General features: G+C 44.0%; 2 protein-coding genes across 17 annotated transcripts in view; both read right to left on the reverse strand.

Annotated features, from left to right (window-relative positions):
- The window catches only part of LOC143382987 (O-acyltransferase like protein-like), a 55,009-nt gene extending 53,471 nt beyond the window's left edge, over nt 1-1,538 (reverse strand). Inside the window, exons 1-2 of the mRNA XM_076837335.2 lie at nt 1,528-1,538; nt 151-236 (exon numbers count right to left, since the gene is read on the reverse strand). Of these exons, the coding sequence (XP_076693450.2) occupies nt 151-236; nt 1,528-1,538 (97 nt within the window). The remainder of the gene's footprint in view (nt 1-150; nt 237-1,527) is intronic.
- An 8,332-nt stretch (nt 1,539-9,870) lies between these two features.
- The window catches only part of Znf532 (zinc finger protein 532), a 106,487-nt gene continuing 95,698 nt past the window's right edge, over nt 9,871-20,659 (reverse strand). For all 16 annotated transcript variants that reach the window (XM_076837313.2, XM_076837309.2, XM_076837307.2 and 13 more), the window contains 3 exons: nt 16,289-16,401; nt 13,342-13,489; nt 9,871-11,851 (listed from right to left, as the gene is read on the reverse strand). In XM_076837313.2, the coding sequence (XP_076693428.1) occupies nt 11,357-11,851; nt 13,342-13,489; nt 16,289-16,401 (756 nt within the window). In that variant the 3' untranslated portion in view covers nt 9,871-11,356. The remainder of the gene's footprint in view (nt 11,852-13,341; nt 13,490-16,288; nt 16,402-20,659) is intronic.

The following is a 20,659-nucleotide window of genomic DNA, read 5'->3' on the forward strand; positions in this document are numbered from 1 at the left end:
TTCCTGGTGCCATTTGTAAGCTAAGCCTCTCTTCACTTCTTTATTTGTTCCTGTGTTTTTCATTCTTATGAGTTTGTTCACCATCCTTCTAGCACAAACCTCAGACTGCCCTGCGTCCACCTCCCCAATGGTCCAGGGAAGCCTACTTACTTCTCAGAGCGTATTCTTTGGGCTTCACTGAATTCAAATCAGAAAGGAATTCGTCAGTATCTTGCATGCACTTGAGAGAAATGTTTCTTGCAGAAAAGACAAATGATAATTGAAAAGAGAGCAGGCAAAACAGTAAAGTTGAAGCCATTATGATCTCTCAACCCGTCAGGATAAACCTTCCTTCTTAGACAAAGAGCCTTATATTTAGGAAGCACTTGTCTATGATGTGTTGGGGGTAAATGTGACATTGCTCGCTCCTTAACAAGCAGAGACAAACCCGTCTCTTCAGCCACCTGCAGAGATGAACAAACCATGGAAACCAATTTATACACAACTTGTTATTGTTGAGTAAAATAACTGCTACGCATGTGGGCACCGCTGACCACCTGGCTTCCTTTAGTTATGCAGATTAACCTTTCCAGCTAACGTGGATAAGACTTGATTTTCTCCAGTTAGATGATGTGGTGTATTGTATCTCTCTGGGTTTAAAAATATACCAATGATGTTAAGTGGCAATATTTGGGTTTTGCCCAGGAACGATGATTAAATCCAACCTATGACATGTTTGGACAGATGATAAGCAGAGAAGGGCTTTTCCGTGATCCGGACAGATCATGCATCTGTTGATGGCTCTGCTGGACTTTGAAAGTGGTATCAGCCCTGGAGTGAAGCACTCCCCCACAGGAAGGAGAAGCTATGGCAATAGGACAGATGGACACACATCCACACAAGCGGATTTAGAGCACACATCCTGGGAAGGAAGTGTTGCTGACGAAAGACGGGGTACCTGTGTCCACCAGCCTCAAGGAAACATAGAAAGTGTCGATTGAGATCGCTCTTGATGTAAACATTCGTTCCAGAAAGGCTTTCTTTAAATAGCAACCTCTAGATCTCCATTTAAAAGGTGACGCAATGTCTGGGAATCTTGTTGACAGTGCTGGTTATACATCTGCTCATGGGGGCGGTTGCGACTTGGTGCCACTTCCTGCTGCCTGTGGGTTTCAGAGCGTCTTCCAGCATCCCAAGCCACTGCCTCTCTCCTGGCATGTGCTCTGCTCTCTTCTCTTGGTTCTTGTTCCTACTACGCTCCTGTCCAGCATGCCCTTCTCTGTCCATCCTCATCTGGAGCCGTACCATCCATTCCTATTTATTCTCAGTAGGTGTTGACTCCTCTGGCACGTCCTCCCTGCAGGGAACAGGCAGGGGAACACCCTGTGCTCTGGCTGCCTGGCTGAGTACTCCTGGCTTAAGTACTGCCTGGCTGAGTACTCCTGGCTTAAGTACAGCCTGGCTGAGTACTCCTGGCTTAAGTACTGCCTGGCTTGAGTACTCCTGGCTTAAGTACTGCCTGGCTTGAGTACTCCTTTATGTGCTCACATTGGAGGCATCTTCTGACTGGAAGCTCCAGTAGGGCAGATGCCATCCTCCTTTTATTTTCCTGGACTTCTTTCAGAGGCAATTCATGCCATGATTAAAAGTCAAACCTGTCACTACCCATGTGACCTCTGCAATTAGGCTGTCTCATTGAACTCATCTGGGAAATGAGGATAATGATGGTCTCAACATCCTGAAACCATGAGATTTAAATAACATTTTTAAGCTACTAAAAGAATACTTAACCTACCGAATACTCAAGCAATATTAGCTGTAGTTTTTATATTCTAAATGTCTACTATTTTTTGCATCTGGCTATGTGTTTACATCAGACATCTAGAAAATGTACACTCAAGGGGACCTTGAAGTCATAGCCCTGTCATAGATCCTCAGTGAACAGCAGCTATTGCACTGATGTGTTATTTTTTGTTATCAGGTTAAATTTAAAACAAACATCCAAATACTACAGGCTGAATTGTTAAGGCCCTATTGGGTGGGTAGTTTTCTGAAAAACAAACAAACAAACAAACAAAACCAGATCATTAGATCCAAGTTGTAAAGGTGAGAGTTTCAAAACATTAGAAAAGAACTTTCTAGCCATCAAAATAAGAAGCCAGGCATGGTGGCAAATGCTTGTAGTCACAGACACTTGGGAGGCTGAGGCAGGCAGATCCCCTGTGCTCACCAACTCAAGATCAAGCCTGGGCAGCATGTGAAACCCTGTCTCAAATAAATAAATAAAAGCCTCAAAGATGAACGGGGGTCTTTCAATTGGAGCAGAGGGCTCCAACCTTGGAGGGCTTCTGTTACTGGCTGAACACTGGACCAGGGTGTTAAGAGAAGAGATTCAAGGACTGAATGACCCTTGTGGAAGGGAGGTCTCCCATGACTGAAATCCTCTGTGTTCCCTTCAGGAGTATCTCCTGCTATATTGGTCCATCGGTTGGAGGATGTTGTCAAAATTAAGTAGAATATTTCAGTGCAAAAAGCAAGATAGCATCCAGCCCAGAACTATACCCCAAACAGCAACTTGTGTTGAATAGGGAACCTAGCGAGAAGGGGAAGCTCTGGGAGTGAGATGCAGCAAATTATGTGATGTGCCTGCACGACTATGTCACAATAAACTCCACGATTATGAATAATTACGATGCAATAATCAAAACATAATGAAAAAAAAAAAAAAAGAAAGAAAAGAAAAGGAACCTAATTTGACCACAAACCAGGGTTTATGTTTTGGCTCTTGGAATCTGGTTCAGTCTGGTTCAGTTTCACTGACTGTAAAGTCATTAATGATCCTACCACTCAAATGTTTGTAGTATTAATTTGGAGCTCATAACACAAAAACATTAGACTCTTGTCATGAACGAATGTGTCACCATTAGAGTTCCTTTACTAAGCCCTCTTCCTATCTTAAAAAATGTGTAGAAGAAGGGCATTGGAAAAAACTAGAAGCTTACATAATTTGCATGTTTATGAATCAGAAAAATTTCAATCTGGATTTACTTACAAGACAGTTGCTGACATAGAGTCATTAAAAATAAGAATGATATTGCTTTTAGGATTCAGTGTTAAATACCCCATCTTTTGTCAAATAGGGAAAAAAATATGAGCACAACTCACAAGCACAGATTAGTCATTAGCAGTTCAAACCACTTAAAATGGTTTTAAGACATCATCTAGATAAAAGGGAAAAAGAAAATTTTGCTTTCGGGTAATTAATAGTTCAAGACCCTTCTAATGTTTGCCCCTCACCAAGAAATAAAATTATGACTGGTCAAGGTTCAAGAATACTCAGTCATTTTACCAAGATATGCTAGGCCTCTGTTTTTTGCAGGGCAGTGTACTGAAGGAAAACAGGACAGGAAGATAAATAATGCCTTCCTTCCCTGAAAGCAGCCTTTATCATGTCCTGAAGCAGAAGCCATCAGCTGGCCCATGCTGTTGTGAACACCAGTCGCTTAATTCAGGGGACCAGCTGTGGAAAGGACAGGGCCTAAAGCCTTATCATTTGGCAGTGAGTTTGAGAAAACAAGGATCTGTCTTTGCTGACAAGAATCAAGATCATCTTGATGGAAAAAATGTAATATCTGCTGTTCTCAGGCTGCAGAATGAAAAATGCCTCTTGCACTGAGAAGAAATGGCGACTGCAGATTAGGAAGCAAGCAGAGTTCATGGAAAAGCTTAGAACATTCTTCCAGAGGACGGCAGGCAGCAAACAGGCATATAACACCAGGCAGGGCCGAGGGCCGGGAAGAGCCCCGGGGAGCAGGTGCGTGCTGCTGGCCGGTGAATCATCTGGACAAAGGAACTGGAAATGGTTTTCTGAGCAGGAAGTTTCTGAGCCGACCAGAAAGAAATGAAACAGGCCACATGGGAATAACTGGAGGAAGAGGCCACCAGAAAAAGGAGCGGTGAGGGCCAAGGTCCTGGGATGGGAATGTGAACAGTACATGGGAACAGAAAAGAGGGGGAGGTGACAGGATGTGGCCGAGGCAGATCTGGGATTAGGTCCCACGGCTACTGAAAAGCACACATTTATGTTGGTAAATCTCTTCTAAAATAGCTGATATTGTCATGTCTGCATGGTGGCTTATTCAGAGGGCAGCAAGCCTCTCAGCTTCACGCTGTCCCACCTTGGCCTGGGCACTCCTTGCATTCTAGATGGCTCAGAAGCTCCTTTAAGGCAGCCTAGCTTTCCTCCCTGTGATCAAACAGGTGCAATTCACTCGTCACCACCGTGCTACCATCATGCTGTCACCATGTCACCAGAAGGAACATGTTCAACTGTCTCTGCTTCTCTTTTTTCCCCATATTAAAAAATATATATTTTTTAATATATTAAAAATATATATTTTTTAATATATTATCATAGTCGTAGATGGACACAATACCTTTGTTTTACTTGTTTATTTTTATGTGGTGCCAGGGATCAAACCCAGTGCCTCCCACACGCTAGGCAGGCCCTCTACCACTGAGCCACAACCCTGGTCCCTTCCCCACGTTTCTATTAGTGCATTACAGTTGTACAGAATGGTGGGATTTGTTCTTACATATTCACACATGCACACGATGTAACAGTGTAGTTTGGCCAGTATCATGCCCAGTATCCCCCTTCCTCCCTCCCTCAGTCCCTTTCCTCGATTCCGTTGCTCTTCCCTTGATTTTCATGAGACCTGCCCTCCTTTTTTCTTCCTTTTCCCTCTCTAACTCTCACCTGTAGGTCTCTGTTCTTTGTGCCACCTACTCCAGAGTCAAGTCAGGAGCATGGTTTTGGTTCAGGGTTGGTCTTCATCCCAGGCCAGAGGTTAGGCTGCCAGGGCTCAGGCATGTGACCTTCTGGCCTCCACAGCAGGAGGTTAGATGGGTCTCTGGCCATGATTCATACAACAGCAGATCCCCCAGCACTGGAAGGGAAAGTTCAGGTGCTCAACTGGCAAAACCAAGATGAGTATTGATTCCCCTGCTTACAAAGACACCTTACAGCCTCCACACCGTGGCAGCAGAGGCAGTTCTGTTTCCGACTGACTCAGCCTCAGCCTCCTCTCCCATCAGCAAATCTGCGCCTTACTTGTCCATTTTCACAAGTGACGTCTATTCTCCAGAAATAACTAGTCCAATTAAGCCTGACTCGACCCAAAATTCAGAAAATTACTTGTGGGTAAAACCCTCAATTTCTGCAGCTGAGTTGGAGGTGTGCTGTAGAGTGCTCTAATCCTAGTCTTTTTCTAACATGGTCTTGCAGACGTGGCCTTCCTTGTGTTTAGAAACAGATCTGCCGCGGAGTGTAATTTACAATTATAACTTTGAGAAAAAGCTTGGGGAGAAGCAGCTTGCCATAAAATAGCAAAGCAAATTGAATAATCAGCTCCCTTAAATACCATAGAACACTAGAAATAGTGCTTTATTGCGACTCAGAACTAACCTCACAAGTTGGATTTAGAAACTAGTAAAAACTATGTTCTGGGGAATGCTATTCTGTGTCCTTGATTAAAAATGATCCCTGGGGATAGGGGATAGGATGAACCTGGTGAGGCGACCAGAAAGAAAAGGAAAATGTCGACTCTCCCTAAGCACCCTGTTTGTTCAGACAGCCTACCTGGGAGGTGGCATGCACGTAGGTCTCTCATCCACCCTTCCCTGTTCCGCTGTGCCCAGCGTGCTGGTCTCTATGGGCTATTACCATGGCTTCCTTGTCCTCTTAGTTTTGGTCAGTGGGAAGTGCAGGCAGGAATATTTATGAGGAGACGGCTCCCTGGACTTGTCACCGTGGCCCTGCGGTGGCTGTGCTCTGCCCTGGCCATGGCTGCTGTTGGATTCATAGCTCTCTCACGTCTACTTAGGGTTTTAGACCTGAGGGTTACAACCCAAGCTTCTTTAAAGCATGCTGTTTCCAGATGGGACCCTAAATAAACAAAATCAAATGTGGGGCCCCCCTAGATCTACCCTTTCAAAGAAGGCAGCAAATATAAATAAGCAAATTCCCAGGAAAACAGGCTGATTATGAAGCTTTTATCATCTGAAAGTATTTTTTACTAAAATGTTCACCCAAATCCACCAGGATGGGAAAGTGGGACAATGAGTGAGAAAAGAGAATCCTCAGGGGAAACTGGCAGTATGGTGACACACAACTCAACCAGTCAGGGTCACCACGGGTGAACTAATCACACAGAGACAGAGAAAGGCCTTTTTCTTTGAGTTCTGTGACAGCTCCTCTGACCCAGCTCTCACAAAGGAGGCAAGGCCGGCAAGAAAGAGAAAGAGCAGGCCTGAACCCGGTTTTATTGGGGAGAAGCCATTTAAATGGGGCGAGGGGTCAGTTTTCAGGAGGTTGAGTCTAGCTTCCTGATGTCTTGCCGGTCAGCAGGTTGACTGACATCTTGGAAGGCCACGCCCATCTCATGTGCGGTGTGATGATCAAAGGCAGAGCGAGCGAAAGGGACACCTACGTGCATGGTCCAGAAAGAGCTGCGTTGTCAGTCCAGTCCGCTTTGTCCGCTTGAGATGCTCACAGCTCACACACACAGCCCACAGCTGGCTCGCCCCATCTCCACATTCCCATCGCTCAAAGTTAGGGGGCGCTCATCTCCTATGTGGCAGCTCCGGACATGGCAGTCAATGTGAAGAGAACACAATAGCCAAGTCTCAAATTCAGCCTCACACCCAAACCACGTTGACTGAGGCTGGACTGTTCAGAATGAGTGATTTAGGGGTAATGGTGACTACAGGATTACAACTGGCTAGCCTCAAAACTTCTGGTAGCAGAGAGGCTCTTTGCAGAGATATAGGAAGTTAGGGCTATTAATTTCCCTCTTTGTAGTACTTTTGCTGCATCCCATAATCTTGGTATGTTGTGTTTCTGTTTTCATTTGTTCCAAGACTTTTTTATTTCTTATTGAGTCATTCTTTTTTTTTTTTTTTTTTTTTTTTTTTTTTTTTTTTTTGGCAGCATGTTCAATTTCCATATACTTGAAAAATTTCCAAGATTTCTATTATTACTAGTTTCATATCCATTGTGGTCAGAAAAGACATTGATATAATTTCAATACTATTAAATTTGTTCAGATTTGTTTTGTGGTCTAAACAAATGATCAATTCTGGAGAAATTTCCTGTGTTCTTAAAAACCATGTTTATTCTGATGGTCATGTTGCTCATCTCAAAATGAAAAAGGGGCTGAGTATATAACTCAGTGGTGAGCACTTGCCTAGCACATGTGAAGCCCTCAGTTCAATCCCCATTCTCTCTCTCTCTCTCTCTCTCTCACACACACACACACACACACACACACACAAATTATACAATGATAAAGGAGACAGTTCATCAAGAGGTTATACCAATTGTAAATATATATGCACCAACATCTAAATATATAAAGAAAATATTAATAGATTTGGAGAGAAAGATAAACTAATACTGAAATAGTAGAGGACTTTAACACCCCACTTTCAACAATGAATACAGCCAACAGGAAATGAATAAGGAAACATTGGACTTTAACTACACTTCATTTTTTATTTTTACTTGGGATTGAACCCAGAGGTGCTTTACCACCAGTTACATCCTTGGCTAATTTTTTTTTTTTTTTTTTTTTTTTTTTGGCAGGGGGGCATGAGTACTGAGGATTGAACTCAGCCATTAAGCCACATCCCCAGCCCTATTTTGTATTTTATTTAGAGACAGGGTCTCATTGAGTTGCTTAGCGCCTCACTTTCCCTGGCATTGAACCAGCAATCCTCCTGCCTCAGCCTCCCGAGCTGTTGGGATTATAGGCATGCACCACTGTACCAGCATTAGCTAAATTTTTAATTGAAAAACACTTTAAACAGTTCTTGCTAAATCACCCAGGTTGTCCTCGAACTTGTGTTCCTCCTTCCTCAAGTCTCTCAAGATGCTAGGATTATAGGTATGTGCCACCATGCCCAGTTTCCTCCCCCTCTCCTAAAACTTTTGGCTTTAAGTCCATCTTGGTTAAATAAAAAGCTTAAAGCTCTCTTTTGGTTTCCATTGGCACTGAATATCTTTTCCCATCCCTTCACTTTCAGTCTCTGTGTATCCTTATAAAAGTGAGGAGAGTCAGTTTCCTAAAACAGAGCATTTTGAGACAGGATCACAATAAATTGCTTTAGTTGACCTTGAACTTGCAATCCTTTGGTCTCAGTCTCTGGAGTCAGTGGGATTACAGGTGTGTGCCCCTACACCTGGCTTTTTTTTTTTTTAACTTAATCACTATCTTTTAATTGGGAAATATAATCCATTCACATTCAAAAGTAGTTACTTGTCACTAAGAGATAAGGACTTGCTGCCATTTTGTAATTTATTTTGTGATTTTATGGGCTATACTTTGTTTATTCTCTGCTATCTTCCCTTTTGGTCTTATGGATTTCTGACGCACTGTGCTTCAAATCCTTTCTGTTTAGTGTATCTACTATAGTTTTTTGCTTTACAGAGAAGTTCATATAGTCGTGTCCCAGTGGCTTACAATTTCAATGAGGATGTGAGGTTCATAATTGAAAAAAAAATCATTTTAAAAAAACTACTTCAGTAAAAACAAGAACAGTGGGGAATTAATTTAAACAAAAGAACAAATTATGCCTGAGAAGGGGCCAAGTTTTTAAGGTAACTAAGTGTACGGTTTCTCATTTTAGAAAATTTATGCTAAAATTAAGAATCACAATCTGGAATCTTTACAGCACCTTAAGTTTGCAGGGTCTCTGTATCTGCGTGTGTGCGTGCAAACTAAATGGCATGGATAGCATTGCCCATCTAGCATATCCCTGTTTATTTGCAGACTACCCTTTGGGGTAGGTCAAGTGTTCCTCCAAGTCATATTTTATAAAGTTCTTCAGGCATATCTCCCTCTTTTTCTCTTTCCAAGTATGTATTTGTTTTTTTTTTAAGTACTTTCAGCATGCATATATTAATGTGAATTTTTATATTAATATTGGCTGCCCTAAGTTTTCAAGAGGAAATTTCACTATTGATCAAATATTCTGGGGTGAATCACACTGGTGAAAAGCACCCACCAGACCTTTGGGATGGGACAGTTGTTCTTTGGACTACTTAGTGTGGTAGGAGTTAGGAAATTTGCAGAAAATGTGTTTTGGAAAAAGAAGTGGTCTATGCCATGTAATCTAAGCCTATGTTTTCCCTTTTCTCACTTTTGTTAGGTATCATTTTGCTGCTATTCTTTCTGGAACTCCAGATGTTTTTAGAGACTTTCATGTACCAGGCATGGTATTTCAGAATAGAAAGACTTTCAGGTTATCTTATAAAAGCCACAGTGCCAAAAACAAAAGCTCTAGTATCGTGTTTTGCACATACTTTTTATTTGTTGAATAAATGAATATTTGTCAATATGTACATAACCACATAGAGCGAGCACTAGATTTAGAGCAAAATATTTGGGTTCTACTATGCAAAGCCACTTACCAGCTATGAGGGCTTAGGCAAAGAAGTTAATCTGAGCTCAGCTTCCTCAACTGTAAAACTAGGCTATACAGACCTGTGCAGCCCATCACACAGGTTTATTGCAAGGTTCAAATGCAGAAACATGTGAAAGTGCTATGAATACAACTTAGAGCAATACAAATATAACCATAACAAGTAACAGCAATTGAATTTCAAGTTGAGGAATACTTAATCACACCCTTGGATTGTACCGATGTACTGATGGAGTCAACAAGAAAGTGACAAAATAGCTGATCACCAATGAGAACAAATACGCTGTTCTTCTGAGTGGAAGAATTCTGCAATATCCTGTAGCCTGTCCCAGCAATTAATCACTTCCTAAACTTCATGAAGATGTCAGAGACCCACCATCAATAACTCTCTCACAGAAGCACAAGGGCCAAATGTCCCACGTTTATTTACATATGAAATGTGTGTAATACAGTTATGATGGATGTAGTCATAACACCTGACAGCAGCAAGACCTTTTGAGGAACCGAACGTTGGCTACAGTCTATCATGCAAGTATCTATATATACACAAAAGAATTTCTTTTCTTAGAAAAAAAAAAAAAATACAAAACATGTTCAGGGATAAATATAAAATGCAAAGGAAAACACAAAACAAAACCCAAAAAATGATAACTCCCAGAGAACTATAAACGGAAGGGACAGAAGAGTACCTCTGCAGCGCTTCAATAAAGCAGAACTACGGATGAGAGCTGTACTTATTGAAATGACTGAACAAACCCAGGTGGCTCAGTGCTTCATCTAATGGCCAATTGCAATATGTAGGCTGCTGCGTTGCCAAGTCGGTGGTTGAAGTTGTGCATCCCAACTCTAAGTACCAGAACGTTTGGCAGTAGCACCCAGAACAGGAAACACCAACTGTTTAGACAGCTAAAGGGTTAAGTCAACTGCGACTTTTTTCTCCCTGTCAAGAGTCAGAGAAATACTTGATATTCTTAGTTGTGTCTGTGTGATAGTTAATAAGTTATGTGACAAAAACCTGACTAGACATCTACTGATCTAACTACGGATTTGTAACTTTTACAGTAGTCCAGCCCTTTCGTAGCTTGATCTCCTTGTGCTCTTTAAATCAGCCTTGGACATTTCCCTAGAGAACAATGAACCCCATATTTTCCCCCGTTAGAATTAATTCCTTTCTTCCCCATTCCTCAAAATGGAATTAAGGAAACCCACCACGCTTACAGGATTCTTGGCCTGCTCGGCCACTGCTGGGAAAGAAGGGACCACAAGGCTGCTTTGATCAAGCTGGTGGCTCTGACCGAGCCTTGCCACTCTGAGCTGGAGTGCGGGTGTCCAGCCGCGCCCTGGCCCACTTGGGGCAGGCACGCTGAGGATAGTGCTAAGACACTTAGAAGTTTCTAGTGTTTTTGAGACCCACGATCACCTACAATTTATGTAGTGAATTCTAAAAATTAAAAACACTAAAAAAAGGCATTATGTTAGCCTGTAATTTGTTAACCCATTCAAATGTGTAACATACAAAATGGTCTTTTTGAATTCAGGAACTGCCCCTGTTACTAAGAACTCTGTTTTAAAGAAACAGTACAAAAAAGAAAAATTTTAACCCAAAAAAACTCAAAAAACATTTTCCACTAAATACTGATACAAACATGTAACAAAGAGTATAAAAAGTTATTCATTTAAATATATACAAACTCTTTTAAACTCAAATACTGTTGTAATACTTATCGAGGATATATCCAAGGAGGTGAGGAAGGTACATTGAAAGAGAATATATTGCAACAGCCTAGACAGTACTGTTAACTCTATTATACTGCAAACTTTTTGTAACAAAAAATGTCCTTTTTCTGTCTTTTGAATTCCAATGTGGACAGGGGTTTTCCGGGGAGTGCCTGCGCTATTTCTCGGCGGAGCTCATTCTTTTGGATTTGATGAAGGCCATGCCGTGTGTCCGCATGTGCGTGTTTAAGGCAGCTTCCGTCTCAAAGGTCTTGGCGCACACTTTGCACTTGCGGTCGGACGCCACGCCGTCCGCGGCCTCGTCCTCGGGGTTGGGCTTGTTCTCCTGCTGGCTGTCTTCCCCGGCCCCGTTCTGCTTGGACACGGGCTGCGGCTCCTTGAGCTTGTGCACGATGAAGAGGTGCCGGGACAGGGACACGTGCGACGTGTAGCACAGGCCGCACTCGCGGCACTGGTAGGAGGAGCCGTCCGACTTGTGCTGGGGGATGTGCTCGTGGAACTGCAGCAGGTTCTCGGTGGTGAAGCCGCACACGGCGCACTTGTGCACCTTGAAGACGTTGATCTTGAGCTTTTTCAGGGGTTGAGTGATGGCGCCTCTGGGAGGCCTGAACTCTAAAACCGGCTCTTCCAACTTCCGCTTGGGGCTGGGAACCTGTGAGGAAAAACACAAGTCAGAGCACACAACCGAAAACGCCCTGCTGGGCGGCGGATCAACGCCTTTGGAGCTGCCAGCATACTGTGTGCTGTGGGCTTGGGGACCCTACAAGGTTCCTTCACCCCTAACAGGATGGAGTTCCCAAATTCCCAGGCATTGCTCCACTTGGGGTGGAGGGGGGACGGCAGGGAACAAACAAGTCGCTGCTACTGTGGCACTTCTGATCCAGTGGTGCAGGTCAACCCCAAACAGAACAAGGAATCTAGGAGGAGTCACACCCAGGACGACAAAACAGGGGGTGGAGCGGACATGCAGGGAGTGTTAGGTGAGGGGGGCTGGTTAAGTGAGCCAGGGGAGGCCATGGTGACAAGTGACAGGCAAACAGGGACCTGACACAGGGAAGGGCAGAGGCCCAGATCCACGAAGCTGAGGGTAAAGGTGCTAGGGGGAAACAGGCCTGAGTGCTCAGGTGTCCACTGTGGATGAAGTCAGGGAGGGAAGGGGGACTGTAGAGGACCCTGTGGGAGACAGAATGCTGGGGCTCTTGCTTTCACTATGTGAAGCTGAGGAGCCACTGCAGGGTCCACCTGGCCAGCACCTGCTCCACCACCGGCAATAGCCCTCCATGTCCTCACTCAACTTCCTGCTGGATCTATCTTTTCCCTCCATTCCAACTTCTAAATCCCTGCCTACATCATATCCCTTCACTGCCACAAACCCAAAACCAAGAGGTACTTCCTCCTGAGGCCCAGTGGCCTTTGCCCTATTCCCAGGGCACTTCTCTCACACTACCTTGACCCAAAGCTCCTTCTGCATGTGCATTCTTTAACTTCCTGGGGGAAGGCCAGCGTCTTGTTGCAACCCTACTCTGACTGGTATTCTGATGAGGTTTATCTCAACAATTAACTGACTGAAAGCACTTTGGGGTAAACTGCTTTTGGCAGTACCCAGACTCAGCTGGGTGCCAGGGCCAGTAATGGCTGCTGAACAGTCATCCCTCGATTTCAGGACCACTTGGCACAGCACAATGCCTTGCACGCAGGCTTGTGTACGGGTATGCACTGCAGGCTGACTGAAGTCCACTACCTACTAATGTAAGAACAAGGCACAAATTTGTGATCTTATCTTTTATCCATTCTAAAGAGAGTTAAGGAATTGCTTTATTTGTTATGAGGAATGATACACTGCCAAAAAAAAAAAAAAAAAAAGAATCTAGCTTTAACATATTCCTCTAAAAGACAACTGTTGTAAGTCAACATAAAATTTGGCAAGTTATCTATGCAAGTAGATCCCTCAAGCTGTTTTCCAGAAGGATACAGAGGAACAAAGGTTATCTTTCAGGAGAAGCTGAGGGGTTAAATTAGCCATTATTTTACACCTTTACACATAGTGTAGGTTTTTTAAATCGTGAAACTGTACACACAAATGGAGATTTAGAGACAGAATAGGGAAAGCCAGCCACACAAGAGCCAGCAGCAATGTCTGACCTTGGTGTCTTCCTTTATTTCCGTCTCCTCCTCGTTGGTGGCTTCCGTCATTTCTTTCAGGTCAGGGTCCTTGATCCCGTGCATCAGCTGGATATGCTTCTCCAGCATCAGCCGCTTGGTGAAGGTCCGCCGCGAGTCCGGGCAGTGCCTGCGGAGCACAGGGAGAGAGGCCGCCGCTGAGGAGCGGCACTTGGCACCGGAGGGCTGCACCACCAACCGCACACACACACACACACCTCCCGAGGGGCTGCACCGCACCAGGGGCTCAAAGCAAGATGAGCAGTGCTGCTCTGCATAGTGGGGGCTCCTGGACACTGGGAAAGTTTTGGTTTTTTTCTTTCCTTACCGGACCAGCCCAATTTGTTTCAGACAGAGTATTTATTTCGTAGGTTTGGTCAAAGTAGGACTTAGTTTGTTAATTCTAAATGGTCTTGATTTTTAAATTTTTATTTATTTATTTATTTATTTTTGGAGTTTAGATGGACACAATACCTTTTTTTATTTATTTATCTTTATGTGGTGCTGAGGATGGAACCCGGTACCTCACAATTGCCTAGGCGAGCGCTCTACCACTGAGCGACAACCCCAACCCTAAATGATCTTAATTTTAAAATGTAGAATTTAAAATTTCCAAGTTTCCTTTACAATGATTCAGAGAGTCCCTTCAGAATTTACATCACAATAGATGTGTCAGCCTAAAGACAGTCCCTCTTGGACCCTGTCCTGCTGATATCAATTCTCCCAGGCTACTCTGCTGTGACAAGATGGAACATGTGGCCCAGCCTCCTCATCAAAACAGAGGCAGCGCGTTCACAATCACAGCACCAAATGGGTTGTACATCAGTAGATCAGGACGAAGAAAACTGAACAGATATCCAGGGTAGCTAATTTACTTACGTTCTCATTTAATTTTGGGGAAAAAAATACTAGATTAAAAAGATCCTTTCTTTGAAAGATATGAATTACTGTCATCTTAATGAAACAGGCCAAAAACAGGTTTAAGAAAGGTTAAGGGCCCTGGTGACTATGGATAACATATGTCAAACACCAAGAATACCACAGCAGGGAAGGGGGATGAAAGGCACCGGGGTCTTATTGAGCACCAAATCTGCCTCCTTTGAAAAGGTTTCTGAGGATTTCGCAAGGACAGGACTCAAACCCTGATGATTCCAGCAGCATCAGGAGCTGGCCAGCACCATGAGCAAGCACTATGTGTTATGAAGGGATTTGCTGGCAGTAAATCAGCTGGAGAATCCCAGCCTTTCACCACCTTGGGGTGACATCACCAGGATGGAAACAAAGTAATTGTAAAGGAGACCAGGGCATCCCTCCAGATTCTGACCAAGTGTGTCATCTCCCCCGCCCCCCATGCTGGGGATTGAACCCAGGCCCTCACACACACTAGGCAAGAGCTCTGTGCTACATCCCCAGACTTTTTTATTTTGAGACGGAGTCTCACGAAGTTGCTGAGGCTAGCCTCAAACTTGTGATCCTCCTGCCTCAGCCTCAGAGTATCTGGGATCACAGTCCTGTGCCACATACCCAGCTAGATTCTGATTCTTTTGGCTCAGTCTTGAAACACAGTATTTGTAGAACATTCTCACCTCACCAAGACCACTCCCCGCTTCAATTTCCTTCCTGTGTTTTGCTACCCAGGAAACTTTCCCTCACTCACCAAGTCCCAGCAAACTCCTGCTGATCTGAGAGCCAACCTCACGACTGCCTTCATCACGAGGCCAGCCACCCTCCTGGCTCACGTTCCTGCTGCATTACACACTGGCTCTCTGTCTTCAGGGTCCCCGAGTGCCCTCTCTAGTGAGAAGTGCCGTGTTCTCTCAGCTCACTTCACACATGTTCTGGTGCAGTGTGTGAGGAAGACTCTCCTCTAACAATGTGACGCAGCCTGGTCTTCACATACAAAGCAGTTTCTGACCAGCCACTGACGTGGGATTTGCGTTGGCCACTCCGTGCCTCACATCAGTTTGATCCCAGCCAAGGGTGTGTGCTGGGAAAAGGCTACTTGCCCTAGTGGCAGATGGTAGCCAAAGTGCCCAAGACCTGGTCCAGTACTGAATCCATGACTGGCCCTCTTTGGGCCTCCTCTGATCCCAAGTAAACCACCCCACCAAATCAACGTGGCAAGACCAACCACTTCATAGGAACCAGAGTTAGGTGGCTCATTCATCGCAGGCCAAAAAAACCAACCCCTTTCCCCAAATCCTCAGTAATAAAAATATATGCCAAACAAGCCAGACTCTGAAAATCAAGGGTTGAATGTTTCCTCTCATATATGGAAGCAACAGCAAAATATGGGGAGGAGGTGGAGAGGTGGCTGGATGTCATAGGGTATAGGGAAGAGCAGTGGAGCAGATGAAGGAGGTGGATGGGAGGAGGGAGGGAATGGGAAAGGGGAGGAAACGCAGAATGAACCCAACAAAACCACACTCTGTGCACATATAAATACGCCATAGTGAATTCCACCTTTATGTATAAATCAAAAATAAATAAACAAGAGGAAGATCAGTAGAGGAGAGGAAAGAGAACAGGGAGAGGAAGGGAGGGAAATGGTGGGGGATTGGGATCTGAAATGGAGTAAATCAAGTTCCATGCATGTATGATTTTGTCAAAATGACCCAACTATTATGTATGCCTATAATGCTCTAATAATACATACATGCCACTGAATAACGTGAGCATATACACGGGGTGTGCAAGAAAGTATTCCAGTATTGTTAAGCATGACTAGTGAGGGTCTTCTCGCAGGCGTTGTTCTGTTGAAATTTCAATTAAAAAACCCAATTGAAACACCCAAGGCCAAAACAGAATATAGCTAAGACAGGAATTTAGAAACTGGCGCAGAAGAGGAGGAATCAAAAGTTCCTGGTGAAATATGAAACCCTTCAGGACAGTCCCTCCCTGTGCTTTAGTGGCAGCGACAGCGACTTACGAGCAGGTGTACACCTTCCTGATGCCTTTGTGCTTGATCCGATTGTGGCGGCACAGGCTGTGCGAGGAGCTGAAAGACTTGTCACACTGGCGGCACGGGTGCTTCTTCATTTGCTGCATCAGGAGAGAAGAGAAGGTCACTGGAGACAGGGACGACAGGAACATGCTAGAGGCAAGGGCTCTTCCAGGGGTGCGGGTTCAACAACCAGTACGTGGGAGTACAATAGCAAAATTTCAACAGAACAGTGCTTGCGAGGAGACCCTCGGTGGCGGGAGGGAGGAGCAGCCAGGCTAGGTCTCTTCTCAGAGAGCTGATGATGTCAAAGGCAGTGCATCCCCCTTTCCTGGTCTTTATGAAAACATGCAGAAATGAAGCCCAAACAGAGCACAGCTTCAGATCACTAGTGACAAGATGAGAAGTTTAAGCACTAGCACCCAGATCAAGCCTGTAGGTTCCTACGACCCAACAAAACAAATGGCTCTCTTTCTTTCTGGTGCTCTAGGGCCTCAGCACGCTAAGTAAGTGTGCTAAAGCTGACTTTCTTCTTCTCCGTTAAATCTTTTTTTTTTTTTTTTAACACAACACCTTTATTTTATTTATTTATATTTATATGGTGCTGAGGATCAAACCCAGTGCCTCACACATGCTAGGCAAGCACTCTACCACTGAGCTACAACCCCTGCCCTAATATTAGTTTATTCAAGGTGCTCTAATTGTATTCATAACTTCTATATTCAAATTTTATGAGTTCATTATGGCTACTCAGTGACACTGGGAACAACAAAAATGGAAAAATGATGTGAAGAAAATGCAAAGTAGGTAATTCTGTTTCTGAGATTTTTCTTCCCACTTCTGGGGATTGAAACCAGGGTCTCCTGCATGATATGCAAGCACTCTATCACTGAGTTACACCTCCACTGTTTTGATTTTGAGACAAGTTCTTGCTAAGTTGCTGAGTCTGGCCTTGAACTTGCAATCCTCCTGCCTCAGCCTCCTGCAGCAGCAGTGGTAGCAGCAACTGTTTCTTTGATTTTAAGGCCATACTCGTCCTATTTCCAATGCAGTGAAAGCAGATACTGAGGGAACCAAGGCTTTGAGTGGACTTTGTATAGTTAACTACAGTCAGAGAAAAGGACCAAGTTTTCCTGCTCAATTCTGAGTTAGTTTTATTTTTAAATCTTTAAAGAAACAGCTAATTTATAACCTGGCAAGGTCCCCAAAATGTTCACATAAAACTTTAGTCAAATAACAAATGCAGCAAACATGTGGGAGCCCTTCCTAAGCTTCCTCTCCAACCTCTCCCTTATCTTGGCATCTTTCAGAACAGAAAGCCTTTCTCCTTTGGCCAGAGCCCTCTGCTGAGTCCCCAGCACGGGCCCATTCTGGGCCCTGGGGTGCAGACTCTGACGGCCACTACTTCCAGATGGCTCTTGAGAGTGTGTCCTGGCTCACTGTGGACTCTCCCACAATTGGACATTCCCACTCTGATAACAGGTTTCTTCTTGTTTCTTCTTTTCCAGGTCTTTTTCTTTTGCAGGTGACTCTGAAGAGGTTTGAGGAAAGCCACAATGTCACACCACCTGGAGAAATAGCTGCTTCACCTTTTCCTGAGAGTTCCACCTTACCCCCAAGAGGCATCTGCCTCACACCATCATGCAAAGAGCCTCCTCAACAGCCATCACACTTCAGAAACACCCACAAACCCAAGGTTAAAGGCTGTACAGATCAACCTCAAGTCATGCTGATCCACCTCCTTCAGCTCTATCCTAACACTTTTTTTTATGAAAAAAGAAAAGCCAAACCAATTCTACATTTTAATTCTACAATTTAATTTTATAATTTACCACAGCAGCAGTTCCTTTAGACGTTAACTCCTAAACTCCAAACCCTTCCACAGGGACTCTGTTCTGCAGATACACAGCCTCTACCCCCCACTTTGTTGCCAGGGACATGTTCCAAGTTTCCCAACAGGTGTCTTAAAGCCTCAGGTAGCACCAAACCCCACAGATATCACATCTTTTCCTATACAGAGGTTCCTTGACTTAGAAAGGGGCTATATCCCCATAAACCGATAGGTGGAAAATGCATTTAATACCTCAATAAACCCACTAGAAAGCTGAAATGTAAGTCAAACCATCTCAAGTGGGAGACAATCTGTAAATACATACCTATGAGAGTTTAATTAATAAATGAGTCACAGTGAAAAATTCAACAACAAAATATACAATTATAACAATTTAACATACTGAAAGTTATGTGCATGTAGTCAGTCTCTCAAAAGATCTCATAGTATTTTCACCTTTTCACTTGCATGAAGCATTCTGGCATACCTGAACTGCTGGCGTCACTTATTCTCACACTTTGGGGCCATTACTAGTAAAATAAAGGTTACTTGAACACAAGCCCTACAACCACAATAGTCAATCTGATAACCAAGATGGCTACAAAGTGACAGTTCAATTCCTGGGTGAGATGGAGCTGCCATGACAATCAAAATATGTAACAGATGTAATGGACCTCTAAAACTCCCGCGTGGTAAGGCCCCTCCGACACCTGGGCTCTTAGCAACCATGACCTGTTTTCCAGCCCCCTAGCCTTGTTCACCAGAGCCTGCGTGAACGACTCTTCTCTGTAGCACATTAAATAGTCAGTAAATACTGTGAATGAAAGGATAATGAAGAATAATTCTCCATCAGAAGAAAATAAGGAGGTCTACAAAGTAATCACAAGCTGATAAGGTTAGGACTAAGCACCAAACACAGCCCAAGCACTGCCTATTTTTCAGAGGGCAGGTGAGACATAAGCATGTTTAAGTACTGATGACAAAAAGACTGAAAGAGGACAGGCCAGGAGTCAAGGGCAGGGAGGCGGGAGAGCTCCGGCAGAAGGAAGAGCAGCTCTTCCTGTGGCCTGAGCAGAGGCCCACCCCGAGACAGGTGCAAAGCCTGATAGAGTAAGTAGCGGGTCGGGGAGAAAGAGACCAGGAAATTGAGGGAATTCCTGCCCAGCAGCTTCCAGTTCCAACCTAAAATATATAAGGCACTTTTAAATACTGTGGCCTTCCTTTACTGTAAAAGTAAAAAATGCGTATTTCAAAATGAGAGAATAAAGATGGCCACCCAACCATTGTCAATTTCTAGTAATAGATCCTTCCCATTTCTATTCTGAATATATATACTCATCAGTATTTATAAAAATGAGCTGACGTTAGTTTTTTCCATCTGATCATTTTCACTGATGAAGGACACACATCTACATATATTTTAACATGTTTGCATTCTTTTTAATGAGTGCAGTGTATTACATTGTATAAATGGACATCATTTATTTAACTAATGTCTAACGATGGTTTAGGTGTTTCAACTTCTTCCTGAGAGTCTCTAATCCCAGCTCATTGTTGTTCAACTCTGCCCAAGTGATCCGTAAAATATATTTCCCTTTTTCTTCAAGGCAAGTGATGCTGAACTCCCTCTGTGTACTCTCTGGTCTCTATTTCTTTAGTGACTTACCCAGTCATGTCTTTTATTCAGTTTTCTATGGAGCAAGGACAGGGGAGAAAGGAGGTCAGAGAACAGATTGGAAGATCCATGGTCTACGGTGAGGCCGGGAGATGGTCATGGAGAAGACACTGGAGAGACTGAGTGGAGGAGTCATATGACCTACATGTTTGATGTGCCATTCTAGCTGTCAAGTGCGGCTTCTGAGAAACCAGTGAGGAGGCAGTGAAGCTCAATGGCTAGAAGGTAGCAAGCTGCAGAATTTGTGGATAGGGGAATGGGAGTGACAGAGGGGAGAGCAGAAGGGACAAAGGATCGTTCCAAATTTTTTGACCCAGATCTCTGTTAGAAGAATGTTGCTGGTTACCAAGTAGCAAAGAGTAAGGCGTGGAAGTCACTGGAGACCTCCTCAGTGTGTTGGTCAACAGGGAAGATCAGAGTCTAGCTGGGAAGACACAGGGGAGTGCAAGGACAGAAAACTGCTTCAGGGAGACGTGGTAAAGGGAAGCGGAGGAGAAAAATGGCAGCAGGGAAGGTGGGGTTGGATAATTGTGCTTTATCTACTGTGGTAAGAGGTACCTTGGCATGCTTCATGATTTTGAAAACTATTGAGAAAAGCTGAAGATACTCCTGAGTGGTCCAAAAAGGGGCTGGAGATGGAGGGACACAGAGTCCCCACGGAATGGAAGAGCACAGAGTATGTAAATTCAGATGCAAGAGAGTCTTCACAGCCACTGCTACTTAAGTGTTCCACAAAATCAACTTCCTGGCCTCTGCAACTGTCCACAATCTAAAGAAGACAAGGACATTAAAGAAGACTACTTTTCTGACAGTGGATTAATATCTAGAATACATAAAGAATCAAAAAGCTTAA

The sequence above is a fragment of the Callospermophilus lateralis genome, chromosome 17, assembly GCF_048772815.1.
Source record: "Callospermophilus lateralis isolate mCalLat2 chromosome 17, mCalLat2.hap1, whole genome shotgun sequence".
Classification (NCBI taxonomy): domain Eukaryota; kingdom Metazoa; phylum Chordata; class Mammalia; order Rodentia; family Sciuridae; genus Callospermophilus; species Callospermophilus lateralis.